The following is a 14,391-nucleotide window of genomic DNA, read 5'->3' on the forward strand; positions in this document are numbered from 1 at the left end:
CTTTACATGAACAACACCTGAAGAATAAGAAACATCATAGGTCAAGGATAGAACATGAGGAACATTACCACTGTGATTTACAACCAAGGACAGTGACAAAGGCCACAAAGGCATCGAAAATCATGTTAGAGCAGTGAGATGATAATATATGAGCAAGACTATAAGGAAAGAAAGAAGAATGATAAAGTGTTAATTTCTTAAGGGTCCATTTAAGAGAACTGAAGAGTACTCAGTGTACTTAACAATGAAGACGTTAAGAATGTAGTTTCAGAGAACTGTTATATAGAATCCCAACTGCCACGGATTTAGGATGAAAGTCAAGGTGAGAAAATGTCAAAGAGGTTGAACAAGAATAAAAGTGGAGTAATAATCAGAAGGAAGAGCTCCTCATCCTTTGAGAAAAGAGGTAAGAGAGTAAGTCTACATAAAGACACAAGGCTTTGTGGAATTTCTCACCAAAAACTCTCAACACATATTAATTAACAATAAAAGGCAAAAATAATAGTAATGATGAGGGTGAGGGACAGTGAAGATGACAAAGTCTCAAAGGAGAGATTTAAATTGATAGATTAAAATTTACATATGATCACAGGTTACCATGTGATATTTCAATACATATAAACATTGTGCAATATTCAAATCAAGGTAAATACATCTATTTCCTCAAATACTGACCATTCTCTCACGTTAAAAACATTCAAAAATCCTTTCTTCTCTCTTAATATATATACATATATATATGTATATATATTACTATTAGCTATTGTCATCCTATTGCTCTCTTCTATAATAGGACACTAGAACTTCCTTCTCCTATCTAACCATAGCTTAGTATTAACTCAACCTTTCTCTATCCCCTCTCCTCCTTATTTTCTTCAGACTCTAGCAGCCACTATTCTATTCTCAACTTCTATGAGTTTACACTCCACGTATAAGTGAGATCCCAAAGAGAAAGATTTTTACAATTAGAAGTCACCTGAAAAAGCAATAGTTTTTAAAAAGGTGAGAAAAAATTTAAAAAAGAGGGAAGAGTGGAGAGAAGGAAAAAAAAAGACAAAAGGCAGGGATAATAGAATAACAAATAGGAAAGTGAGAGAAAACAGCTTCAACTTGGCAGGGTGAAAAGAGTGGCTTTGGGAAAGCAGAAAGCTCCAGTAAGGAACATGAGATGGATTAGGTTTTTAATGAAGAAGAGAATGCTTTTATACATATGTATGACACACACACATACATGTGGATATATACTCATGCACAGATACTCTAGTAAACTATAAATACTGTTATTTTATATTCTCTATGGTTTCATGACACACGCTTTGAGTTTAGCATCAGCATTTATAATACACACCATATGAGGTGTGTACCCATTTTATGTTGTGTCTTGCTCACTGATATTTAATTTACATGCCCTCGTTGAGTAGCAAAACTATTCCCAAAAGACTGCAAAAATAAGAGATGAAATCAGCAAGGTGAAGTCAAACAAAAGTAAGCATTTTGTTTTCTGCTATAACTTAGAGGCAAAAACAGAAAAATTAGTATCTCCTAAATCATATATTCTAAAAGAAGATGCTTCACATTAAAAAAATACCGTAATGAGATCAACTTAAGAAATATATATTAGATATGTCTTCTTGGTGATTTCAATCTTTTATAAGTACTGCTGCAAGAAGGAAGCGTTTAAAAAACAAAACAAAACAAAAAAAACTATGCAATCTAATGCTTCCCAAATATTTTTGCCACCTGACAGCTGAAAACTATTTAGTGACATCCCTTCGGTAAACACTCATTCCAATGATTCTCTTCCTCCTTTTAATCAGACTACCACGAGCTCTTCTCAACACAGTACTCTTACAGTATTTTATCACAGAAACAAACTCAAAATGATGTAATAAGCAAGTAAACATACTACTTTAAAAGTTTAGGGTCAGTAAAATAAAATTAAAATCAACTCTTGAAAAAAATGTATATATGAATGACACAATCTTAGAGCAGTGTAGTCTTGGCTAAAATATAAGGTTGCAGACCATGTAATTCAATACTGTGGACTTTTTATGACTCTTCCTCAAAGAGAAAAAAAAAAAAAACATACTGAACTCTCAAATTAAATATGATCAACAAAATAATACTTTAGTTTTAGTCTATTCTTCCTATTACATGTAAGCCAATGAACTTAAAACATAACTCACAACTCAAGTTCTAATACAGCTCAGTGTATACACATGAATTTTACTTACCAAGTCATATATCTGGTTTGCCAACTGTACTTTCTCATCTGCATCTTCCAAAGCTTTATAGTAGTCCTGAATAAAAAACATTGTCATTTCAGGAATAAATTAATAATTTTAAATATGCATATAAAGACATGGAACTGCATTTTCATTATCATACCTTGTTATCACTGTCAGTCACCCTGTATTAACAATAAAATGCTTCTTAGGAATACGGTATGGTTGGGGGAGAATCAAAAATGAGAGACAATGACCAAAACTTAAAGCAATGCATTTTGCATTCTCAGGAAAGATTATATAGATTTATATTACAAGTCTAATCTTAGTAGAAAAAGTTATGTGAGCTAATGAATAGTATTTAAAAGAAAAAAATGTTAAAATTCATCTAACTTGTAAAGCACATTTATGTTCTATTGAAAAAATATTTTTTTTGAGACAGAGTCTAGCTATGTCAATCAGGATGGCCTCGAATTCACTGTGCAGCCCAGGCTGGCTTGAACTAATGGCAAGTCTCCTGCCTCAGCCTCCTGAGTGCTGGGATTACAGGTGTGCATCACCATGCCTGGCTAAAAGAAAAAGTTATAAAACCATAGCTATAGAAAGGAGTCTAATCTACTTGTCCTCATTATCCAATTGTTCTATAACTTCTATTTCAAATTAGGTATAAATTCATACAATTTAATGTATACTTTAGATTTCTCACCAATGTAAAGCAAATTAATATTTGTGTTGTTTTGTTGTTGTTCCTGGGGATTGAACTCGGCACCTTGCACTTGTGAGGCAGGTGGCAGCACCACTTAGCTAAATTCCCTGGCGTACAAATTAATATTTTTAAAAAAGAAATAAAGATTCTATGACTTCCAAAGAGTACCAGACTTTGGGGTTTATACTAGAGTTATACAACATAAAACACTTAATAGTTACAGAAATTATCAATGCCTTTGGGATGTATGTATGTGACATCTATATTGATACACATCTTTCAAGGCAGGGCTATTTCCCCTTAATAGATGGATTTTTTTTCTCCTAACAGAAATAATCTTCCTTCCATGTGGTAGAATAAATGACACAACTACTAAGTTTGTAGTTTCCAAATTTCTTTCTTAGTTAATCCTTGAACAATTATATGAAGATTGGGTGTAGGAAGGCATTATTTTTGAGTGATATTAAAAAACCTATCCATTGTCAAGATAGCTAAACAGCAAAAATATGATCAAACTCAAGTCTTTAAAACTGTTCTTCATGTATAGACTAAATCACACCATTAAAGCCAACCTTGAGTTGGGATCTACTGCTTTTTATAATCTAGAAGAGACCTCCAATTCTGTAAAACTAATATGAATTCAAAGAATTCTGCATCTGTAGACCCAATTCATGCACAAATTTAGAATTTTAAACTGAAAGACTTTTAAAGTATTTCCAAATTTTAAGATTCTGCTCTTCTGTGTGCCCACTAATTTATGTACCTAGAAATACAAAAAATATGCTCAAGATCTTCTGATTGTCATCCCAGTTTGCAGCTCAAATTGGAAAATAGTATTATATCTCTAAAGATAAAACAACTTAACTATGTGCAATTATCAAAAATAAATTAAAAATCGGAGGGAAGTTAACAGTCCCATAACTCTCTAATCATTATTCATTATTTAAGCAATTTTAAAATTACCAGTATCCTTCAATGTTTAAAAATCTGTTTGAAGGTAACAAACAATACATTACATAAGTTTTATATAGCCACTGATAGCTTCTGCTTATTTTGATACCATAAATCATATTTAACTTTGATGACATAAGTCAATTTAACTTTAAAGTATCTTTTTCAGAGGGTCCTAATATTTATTGATAAATCATCTAAAGTGTTACACATACTTTTTTGATGGATGCCATCTGTTCTTCTCTCCACTCAGGTTTATTTTTCTTTGCATTCATAAAGAATTCACTGACTCTTTGTTCTAGCTGATCCATTGCATCTGACATAATAAAACATTTCATATTTAGATAACTGAATTCTTAAAGTATACATGCTTCAATTTGAGAAAAAAAATCTGACAACATATGTTATACTGTTTCATTGGCTATTTACAACAAAATGCCTTATCCTAGCTTTTTTTGTTGTTGTTACTTCAAAATCTTTTCTAATAGTACAGTAAACAACATATAGTATTGTACCACAGTATTGGAATAGTACAGCTTTGGGGTCAATGATAATGGTATTAAGTCAGCTGAATGTGACAAAACACAATTGTTTGTTGAAAATACCATTAGATAATCTCATATTTCTTTTAATAAGAAAAAGCAATTAAAAAAGATTTTAATCATTTGCTATAGTAATAAGCACTCCATTATCTTACATCACAACTGAAAGTAGTTGGTACAACCCTTTATCCACTTTATGCACTATTTAATTCTATAAAAGATTTTTCAAAAGGATATACCAAAAATAATTATCTCATTGGACATCAGCTAAAAAAATAAATAAAATGGACTTTGCTGTTATGTAAGTTGAAAAAACCTCTTTACTATATTCATTTTTTAAAGATCTTCAATGCAAACAAGAGAGTTTTATAAAGACTCTAAGATATCCTATAGCTGATTTTTAAAAAATATTTTCCTTTGTTTAAGCATTTCCTAACAGACACATCTGTCTATTTGGTTAACCCATAATACCACTTAACTTTAGAAAATTTTAGTCATTGGAAAAAATTGAAGCTTAAAAATATCCTGCAATCTGTATAATCTAAATCCAAATTTAAATTTTTTGGTACTGGGGATTGAACTTAGTTCCTTATGCTTAGGAGGCACTGAGCTAAATCCCCGGCTCTCATGATAAAAGTTTAAAATGATAATTCTTTATGTAATACCTACCTTGCCTCAGATATTATGCATTTTAATTCAGCTATAATATTTTAAATTCTCAAATGATTCTTTTCTTACAATGAAAACTCCACAGTAATGGTAATGCAGTCAGGTCAATGAGTGAAGTAGTAATGTCCTAAAATAAATTCAAGTCTGTCTGAAAACAAAGTCTATGCTCAATTCTACAGAGAATACTACCTCAACAAACTTTTTCACATTTCAACTCTATTAACACGGATTGTGAGGTAGACAGAAAACCACATATGAGATAATGATCAAAATATATAATAAATACTTAAATTAAATTAAAAATTATTACGGTAAAATACTTATTACAATTAACCCCCTTTAATATCTACCTTCTCACTTGAGCACACTTATTATTCTTTTTTTTTTTTTGGTACTGGGGATTGAACTCGGGTCCTTGCGCTTGCAAGGCAGGCCACCGAACCACTGAGCTAAATCCCCGGCCCACACTTATCATTCTTGACACCTTCTGAGACACTTCTGAAAGCCCTCTTTTATGAATATCTTTGAGGTGTGATCAAAAACAAGGTGAATGCTATTACTGCGTACCACCCAATACAAAGGCAGACTTGTAAAAAGATTTCAGTGTGCCTCATCCACCGGATCTGGCACTGTGTGACTTCTAGCTCTTCCCTTAATCCAAAATGACCATGAAAAATAAACATTTTGAATCACTTCAGGACATCAATGCAACTACAATACTGCAACTAAACACACTCATGAAAGAGGACTTCCATAACTGCTTCAAAAAGCAGCAAGAATGATGAGATAAGCATGTTCAAGATAAGGAGGGGATATTTTGAGGAAGATTAATGACAATGTGTCTTTTACTATAGTAAATTTTTAAATTTAAACATTCACCATGTTTTTCGCAATCCATATAGAATTCAGTCTTGCACACTACAACAGGCTGGACAACTAGATTTCCCAAGAACTTGACATGAAGCTGAGAAAAGTATACTCCTGAACAAAAGATACAGATGTGAGTGTGTGATGGAAGGAATGAAAATGGACAAGTTCCGAGCTATGAGAAGTGGTTCCTGGGCTATCTACTTCCACTCCTTGCTCTATAAAAGAGCAAGGCTAATTCTGGGAAAAGTCACCCAACCACTAAGCTATCACAGAAAGAAAAAAAGAAGACCAACTGTCAAAATTTTGATAACAACACACAGCTTTCCATAACATCTTTTTTCCTTTCCTCATTCTGAGAAAATGATCATACAGCTGACAACTCAAAGTAAATGCTATAATGCGTAATTTTCAAGATTCACTATGCCAGGGTCTCTAAATATTCACATAAAACTCTGTCTTATGTTTTCTACTCTTAAAGGAATCCCAAACAGAATCCAATTTAACAAAAAGTATGAATGCTGAAATCTAAGTTGGATACAGAAAGCTAAAGAGAAAATCTCAACATTTATGTTAATTTCCATTAAAACACACACAGTATCTACACTCTCAATGAAGGTATTGAAACATTTTTTGCAGTGCCAAATTTGAGAAAGGAATATACATACACTAATGCCTCCTGCTCTTGTAAAAGCCTCAACAAAAGTAGTGTGAGAGGAAAAGATACAGCACTGCCAGATGTTTGTGACAACTCTTTAGATGACCCAGAGCAGGCAGAGGAGATAGGCACGAGCACCGTGAGGAGCCAGCCCGGGGCTCCCTGAGCGCACGCGGAGAACTGTAGTAAACGCGCGAACTTACTCTGCACCTGCAGGTCCATCTCGCGCATCTCCGTAAAGCGGTCCCGCAGGTCCATTGGAAGTTGCTCAATCACTGTCAAAGAGAGTCCGTCAGCGGGGCGGGGCCAAACGGCGAAAATGCGGGCTTACGTCATTTGCGTGCGTGCGTGCGTGCGTGGGTGGGGGGGCGAGCCGGCAGCTCACAACGAGGCTGCCAGTTACCGTGAGAAAGAAACATCCCCCGCCTCCCCCTCCCTCCCGCCATCCTGCCTGCCCGTCCACTCGCGCTCTCGCCCGCCCGCAGGTCCCACAGGCGGCCGCCGCCAGTGCCACGCACTCACTTTCCAAATAGTCCTCTAGGTACAACATCGCGGCCCTCAGAGCTGGGGGAACGAAGGGGTCCAGGGGTTTATTTGTGTCACTCGCTGTCGCCGGAGTTTTGTCCCTTCCAATATGGCGCCTCCGCTAGCAGCACCCGCTCGACTCCGGGAAAAAAAAAAAAAAAAAAAAAAAAAACCACTTTGGCGCCTGACGGCGCTTGCCTCACCGCCGCCCGAAGTTGCCATTGGCTGGCAGGGCGGTGACGTCACAGGGCCGGTGCCAGTCCTCGCGCCGTAATGGGAAGTGTAGTTTTGTTCCTCAGCTGCTCTGGTAACCGCGCCGGCTGCTCTCAGCCGAGAGACTACAAATACCAGTTGCCATTGCGGCACCTGCGTGAAAGTGTCTGAAATGCGGTGCCTCTGTTTATTTGTTGATTCTTTGCACAGGGAAGGACGGGAGTTGTATGCGCCTGCGAGATACAAGTAGGGACAACTTTTCCCCTGTTCTTCGCTGTGATTCCATGTCCCCGCGTTTGTGAATTGTGGGTTTCAAGGAGTACTAGGCAAATAATAAAGATTCTAAACGCTAGAATAATCAGCAAAGTTCGGGCCGTTCGAAATGTTCAAAACAGAGCTCTGCTGGAATTCTCAGCTTTTACTCCTAACATACGCATGGGACATCTAACTGGGTTCTCTTTAAGACAATACCCTGAGGCTCGAGTGACTATGCATTTACCTGATTAAAAGAGGCACGAGTAGTCCACAGTAAACACTTGTAGTGCTATGCTCTGTTTTTCGGTGCATCTCGTCGTCTTTGTAATGTAATTACAATAAACACATGAGCACCCACACTCGCGACCCCCAAAAAAGTGCTCAGTCATAATTAGAGAATCTTACGTCAAATGGGATGTGCTGGTAATAAATTTAGATTATATTGCGTAATAGCCTATGTTAGAGGTCTGTAGTCCTGGATGATGCCTTTTTGCTTTTTGATTCCTCCCCACAAATATACATTGTTTTTCACTGCTGAAAATTATTCTTTAGAAGATCTGTAAGATATCTTTAAGGCTTTCTTATATCACCGTGTATTTTTTTAATCTACCTTATGTTACTTCTCAAACGTTACAAAAACCGCTTACTTTTATAAATTCTGTTCTCTTCTTAATCCATTTTTAAAATTTCATACACAAGTTAAACAGTCTGCATTCTCTTAAATACAATACTGAAAATTTTATGCATCTTTGTATATTATTTCTTTAAAAACAGACTTTTACTCGTGGTGACTATTTCCTTCTAGATTGTGATTTTCTGCTCTGAAATCATGTTTCTAGTATTGTAAATTTGAGCATTCAATGAGGCTGGAGTTAAAATTGAGTTTTTCTAAAGAGTATGTGAATTTGCTTCTGTGTGTTGCTTGGGGACACCATTCACCTTAGGGATAAATTAAATTCTTCCTTTGAGGTTTATTGTATTGCACAGATAGATTGTATTTGAGCCTCTAAATTAAATGTTTTATTGTAGTTTCTCAGGAGAGACTTTTTCAGGAGTCCTTTAGTGGGCTCCAGCTCCAGGGTAGGCTTGTTTCCTTACCGACCTTTGTGTGTATGAGATGTATTTCTCACTCACCTTTACACAGAGAATATAGTTTTTGGGTCTCCCAGGTTTTGTCAGCTATCAGACTGTTCCTTCTGAACTTGTTCTTGGCTTTATCTTTTGATTCTGGCATGCTACACAACTAGCAGAAAAGGAGCTCTAAATGTCCAAAGTTTGACAATAATCTGAACAAAAGCCCACTTTGGCCCTTATGATTTTTCACCCCTCACACACACCTTTGCTATCCCCTCTGAGATTTTCTTCAGGTCCTACTAGGTCACAAATATATTTGATTTTTTTTTTTTTTTTACATTCGCTTTTTTAATCCAGAATTTTCAGTTTCTTTCAGCAGGTGGCTGACTCACTCAGAGTAGCTAATCTGGCATACTGTTAAAATAGAAGACTTTCATTTTAAACTGAGCTTCTTCAGGGAGTGTTCTATATCAAGGAAAATAAAATAATAAACAATTTCTAATTTAGTCAGTGTGTAACCCACCTCCCCTGAGAGAAACCCAAAATAAGATACACACACTCTATATTTTAGTTAAGGAACATAACTCCTGTTCAAACATCTATCAGCTTCAGAGAATCCTGCTTGCACATGTGTGTGGTAGATTCTTACATCATTATGTCACACAGTCAATGCCCTTTGGAGTGGCTACTAACAACCAACGCTCATTTCTAGACGGTGCCTCTCATATGCGGGAGGCTATTTCTGTATTATATTCCTGTCTTCCCTGAGCAAACCTTATTGATCAGGGATAGACCAAAGGCAGGCCTAAGTAGTTTCTTTGAATTTGAAATTGAGAATGAAGAGACACAGAGACAGATGGTATTGTGACAGACTACATTACTTGCATCATAATAAATATATTGTCATCAGGCTTCTGCTAAACCTCCCAGAGAAGCTATAGTGTTCTACTTGTCTTTTTTCTATTATGTCACTTTTCGTAACACCAGTTGTGTAATCTTAAACTTATTTTAACACAGTGCCTCTGTTTTCTGGTTTATACATGGAAAATAATAGCAGTAATTAAGTCACTAGAGTGCTGGATTAAAATCATATCATCTATGCAAACCATTTAACTGCCTGGTAAATGTTATGATTCGATAAATGTGAAGGACTATTACCATCATCACTGTTAACATCTTATGTCTCTCCTAATTTGTTCATATTTCAGGTACTCCTTAGTGTAGTGCTATTCTTAATTTTTCTTGTGTCCCTCCTCTTTTTGAGGCTGGATACCACCAGAACTCTAGGAATTTCTCATCTCCAGTGGACTGCACTGGAAAACGAGGGAGAAATAGGTACAGGGAAGTCTGTGTAAGAGTATTGCATATAAGACTACTAAGTAGAATAGTATTGCAGATAAGAATACTGTCCTAAGTAGAATTAGGGAACAGGATGAAAAATGGAAGCAAAATATGACTGTTTATCAATGTTCAAGACAAAGGGAAATTTAAATTCTCTATATAGTATGTCCTCAAGGGAATCCATACTTGACATCGTAAGGTTCTATCTTAAAAATAAAACCACCATCTTGAAACTTACAGTCAAACTTCTGAATGAAGTTGTTTTTAACTTTATACCAGCCAGTGTGTCCTCCCTGACAAAACTTTATAATATAAAAAAATGCTTGATAAAATACTGTCTTACAAGAACCCTCTTTCTAACTCTGCACTTTAAAATCTATCAAGTCATTTGCTGGATCAGTTATAACCCGCATCAGTTTTCTCTTTACACATCTGTGGATATTTTAAGCTTTCCCTCTCCTGGTGCCCATTAAAGAGACCTCTCTGTCATGGTTCCTGGGTGTTAGTGAAGAAGAACCGGAAAGAAAGGAGTAGTGACTTTCTTGTTGCTGAGACACAGTGCTCAACACCCATAACTGAAAGGAGAAAAGTTTTTTTTTTTTTTTTTTTTTTTTTTTTTTTTTTTTTTTTGGCTCATCATTTGCAGAGGCTGACTCCCAAGCAGGACAGCATAGCACAGGGGCACATCAGAGGAGCATAGCTCAGAGCACGGCAGTCAGGGAGCAGAGACAGAGATCAAGAAAGCGGGGAGGGAGCACCTTTTAGGCCACGCTCCCAGCACCTCCTTCACCAGGCTTCACCTCCCAACGTCACATTTAGCGATAAACTCATCAGTGAACTAATCTCTCCATGATCCAGTCACCTCCCAAAAGCCAGCCTATGAATGCATGAGTATGCACCGGGGGGACATTGAAAGAAAAAATATAACAAGGAGATACGGGGAGAAGACACATAACTAATGGGAGGCAAGTTGAAGGATTTGCTCTGTATGGATTCAGTAGATGGAATAGGGGAGATAGTGAGATGGATGATGTATTACTAGATACTAAGCTGTCACACAACCATTCCATCAATAAAAAATAGAGATCCTATGTGAAATATAAGAAAAATACTTGAAAGTAAGATAGTCAGTTCCCTAGATGACGAAGAATAAAGTCAAAGTTCAACAATGGGCAAGAGAAAAAGCTGAAAGTTCTTGGTTTATTGGCCCTAGCTGTTGAGAATTTGTTTCTGGTTTTGTTCTTGGGTTTTTTCAGTGTTGGAAATAAGCCCACACAGCTTGCATCTGCTAAGCATGTACCATACTATTTACATCCTAGCCTCAAAGTTCGAATTGTGTGGAAGGAAAATATTGCAAACCTATCCTGTGCTTTTAAGAAGCAGAAGCTTAGCCATCTGGAAATAAGGCAGTAATCACAAAGGCCTACTCCTTCCATGAAAATATCTGGGAAAACAATAAAGAGGTGCTATACACCTACCTAAGATCATGGGTGAAGATCAGTCAAGGCGATTTAATCCTTAAATCTGCCCCACACTTGGGCATAAAGGCCATATTCAGACTTCTTAAAATACCAAGATAATAAAAATGTACCTGGCTTGATACATTATTTTTCCATTGCCACAATTAAATGCCCAAGACAACTAACTTTATAAAGAGTAAAGTTTTGTTTAACTCATAGTTTAGAAGGTCAAAGTCCAAAGTGGGGTAGTGGGGTGGGTACCACTTCTTGTGCAAGTGGCAAAAGACAATGGCCTAAGCAGGTATTTGAGTTAACGGACACATCTTAATCTGGAGCAGACAGAAATTAGAACCTCATAGTCTCCTCAGAGGTTGGTCAGCACCTCCACTAAGGACCTAAGGACCTCCCAGTGGGCTTCACTGGTTAAATGTCCACGGTACCTGCAATACCACCACCTTTCAGGCAAACCTTGTGAATTCTTTGGCAAACCCTTAGATGACACTTAAGCCATAGCATCTAGTGAAGCAAGAACGCCCATTAAGGAGGCAAATGCAATATAATACCTACTAAAGTTGCTCCTCATCCAGACACAAGGGAGAGCAACTTCTGTGGAAATTAAGCTCATATTCAAATGGTATAAACATGGAAAAAAATGACTGGAGAGACTGTCAACAGAATAAACAAGGAGATTCTTAAGTGATAAGTCAGTCATAGTTGATGAAATCAAATCAGAAAGAACCAATAAGAAAAAGGAAATAAAAAGATACAAAAACCTGGAGAATCAATTAGGAAATTCTGATACCTGATTGCTAAGAGCCTCAGAAGAGGAAAGTAAAAAAAAAAAAAAAAAAAAAAAAAAAAGAATGGCTATGCAAAACAATATGTATATACTGTGATGACATGTTAATGAAGTTTCTGGAATAAGTACAACTGTGATGACAGGCATAGGATCAAGGCTACCTTCGGAAAAAGTGGAATAACTGAGTGAACTTGGAATTCTTTGCTGACAGCGACTGTTTCTTTTGCACTGATCTATTGCTAGCTTGTGGAAGGCACTCGAGCCATATCTGCCTCATGACTTAGCAGAAGCAGTATTATATGACTCTGCTTTTGAATCATACCTGAGTTTGAATCCTTTCTCTATTATTTATTCATATGACCTGTGCCAAGTTGCCCATGGTCCTCAAGATTGCTTTCATTCATGAAATGAGGACAAAGAGGAGTTCTTACTTGTACTATAGGATTGTGGCAAGACTTGAAGGAGATAATCTTTGAGTGCCTAACACACTGCCCAATACATAAATGAAATCATAAAGTATTTGTAGATTTGATAGTACCAGAAAGTAAACAGGCTAGTAAGTGACATACCAAAGGCACTGCAATGGAAGCTGGCAGTCCCAGAGTAGGGAGATAGCATATTGTCTATACAGGATTTAGAAACAATAATAAAATTGAATTTTATAGTCTTTTTTTGCCACTACATATCAGGAATCCTAAATAATGTCAGATACTAGTAACCATGAGACTACTTATTCTTATTAAGTAGTGGGTTGGAAATTAAAAATCAACAGTATAAAGATTATAACAACAAAATGGACCTGAGTTATGTCAATTATATCATTCTATATGATCTCTTGGAGTTTTTAATTAATATTTAAATTTAAAACAGTGAAGCAGCTGCTAGGTGTAATATTTTATTATATGCAGATTTTATTTTATACACTAAATACATTGCCAAATTTGAATAACATCTTGCAAATTGAAATATATTATTTTAAAGTTGTTATTCTAGTTTTTTATTGGTATCACATTTCTTATTTAGTTATATTAGTATAACAGACTTTTTCTGCTCAAAAAATGCTTAGATATTAAGTGGAAGCTAAAAAAAGTTATAAAAGTAGAGAGTACAACAGTGGTCACCGTTATGGCTTATATCTAGATGTTCCCCCAAAGCCTCATTCGCTGATGAGCAGGGCTTTCCAGAGATGGCTTTTCAGAGGTGGCGTGTGAATATGGGCTATGGGTGTGATGACTGGATTTGGTAGAGCAATAACACAGTAAGACAGCCCTTGCCTTGCCTTGCCTTGCCTGTTTTTTTCCACAAAATGTTTTGTTCCAGAAATGTAGCATTTTGTGCTGCAGTGCTCCTGCCCAATGTATCAAAATTTTTTGTAACTGAACTGTGTGACCTCTCAAGAATGTTCTGGTTGCTCTGCCCCTTTGCAGGAATGTCCTGTTCATATTACCCCTTTAAGGAATGTCCTGTAACTCCGCCCACCTGCTTCAGTGAGCATGCTCACCTAACCTTTGATTCCTATACAAAGTGGCTTCCATTTTAGTCAAGCACTCAGACTTTGGAGAACTGACTCCTCTGAGCCCGTGGGCACTAATAAAAGGGTTTTTTTTCCACCCCTTCGAGTGACCTTTGCATTCTGGAGTCTTCAAATTTCAGTAGCTATGACTCAGACCAGACTAGTAACACTGAGCTATAACACTTGGTTATAGCATTGAGCTATTCTACTTTGCCACAACAGATTAGTCTGGTGATTGGATTAGCATAGTTGTGTGACAGAAGACTCACCCGGAGTATGAGTGCCACCAACAACAGGCATGTAGCCCTCACTGCTGCTTCCGCTTCCTGCATGCCACACCATGCACTGTTTGTCCCCTGCGACATCCCACTGCCATGCTGCCCTACCTCATAACCATTTGGTTATGGACTGAAACCTCCACAGACTAGTAGCTAAAATCAACCTTTCCGGCTTTACCTACAGGTGTTGGGTATTTTGTCTCAGCAAAGAGAAGTAACTAAGCCACTAAAGACTGAAATGGTAGGATAGATGTAGAGGTTAGAAAATGAATGCAACACGAGGAATAAGTTCTAGTGTTCTGGTGTAGTGAGTAA

The 14,391-nt window shown here is 36.7% G+C and overlaps 1 protein-coding gene across 2 annotated transcripts in view; it reads right to left on the reverse strand.

The window, feature by feature from the left end:
* The window catches only part of Ing3 (inhibitor of growth family member 3), a 28,306-nt gene extending 20,359 nt beyond the window's left edge, over positions 1–7,947 (reverse strand). Inside the window, exons 1-5 of one of the 2 annotated variants that reach the window (XM_010635338.3) lie at positions 7,856–7,947; positions 7,141–7,282; positions 6,822–6,893; positions 4,098–4,198; positions 2,235–2,300 (exon numbers count right to left, since the gene is read on the reverse strand). In XM_010635338.3, the coding sequence (XP_010633640.1) occupies positions 2,235–2,300; positions 4,098–4,198; positions 6,822–6,893; positions 7,141–7,168 (267 nt within the window). In that variant the 5' untranslated portion in view covers positions 7,169–7,282; positions 7,856–7,947. The remainder of the gene's footprint in view (positions 1–2,234; positions 2,301–4,097; positions 4,199–6,821; positions 6,894–7,140; positions 7,283–7,855) is intronic. The other variant, XM_010635337.3, reaches the window with a different exon arrangement.
* Positions 7,948–14,391: the final 6,444 nt, after the last annotated feature.

Source organism: Fukomys damarensis, unplaced genomic scaffold (assembly GCF_012274545.1).
Source record: "Fukomys damarensis isolate Sample0158 unplaced genomic scaffold, DMR_v1.0_HiC HiC_scaffold_4, whole genome shotgun sequence".
Taxonomy (NCBI): domain Eukaryota; kingdom Metazoa; phylum Chordata; class Mammalia; order Rodentia; family Bathyergidae; genus Fukomys; species Fukomys damarensis.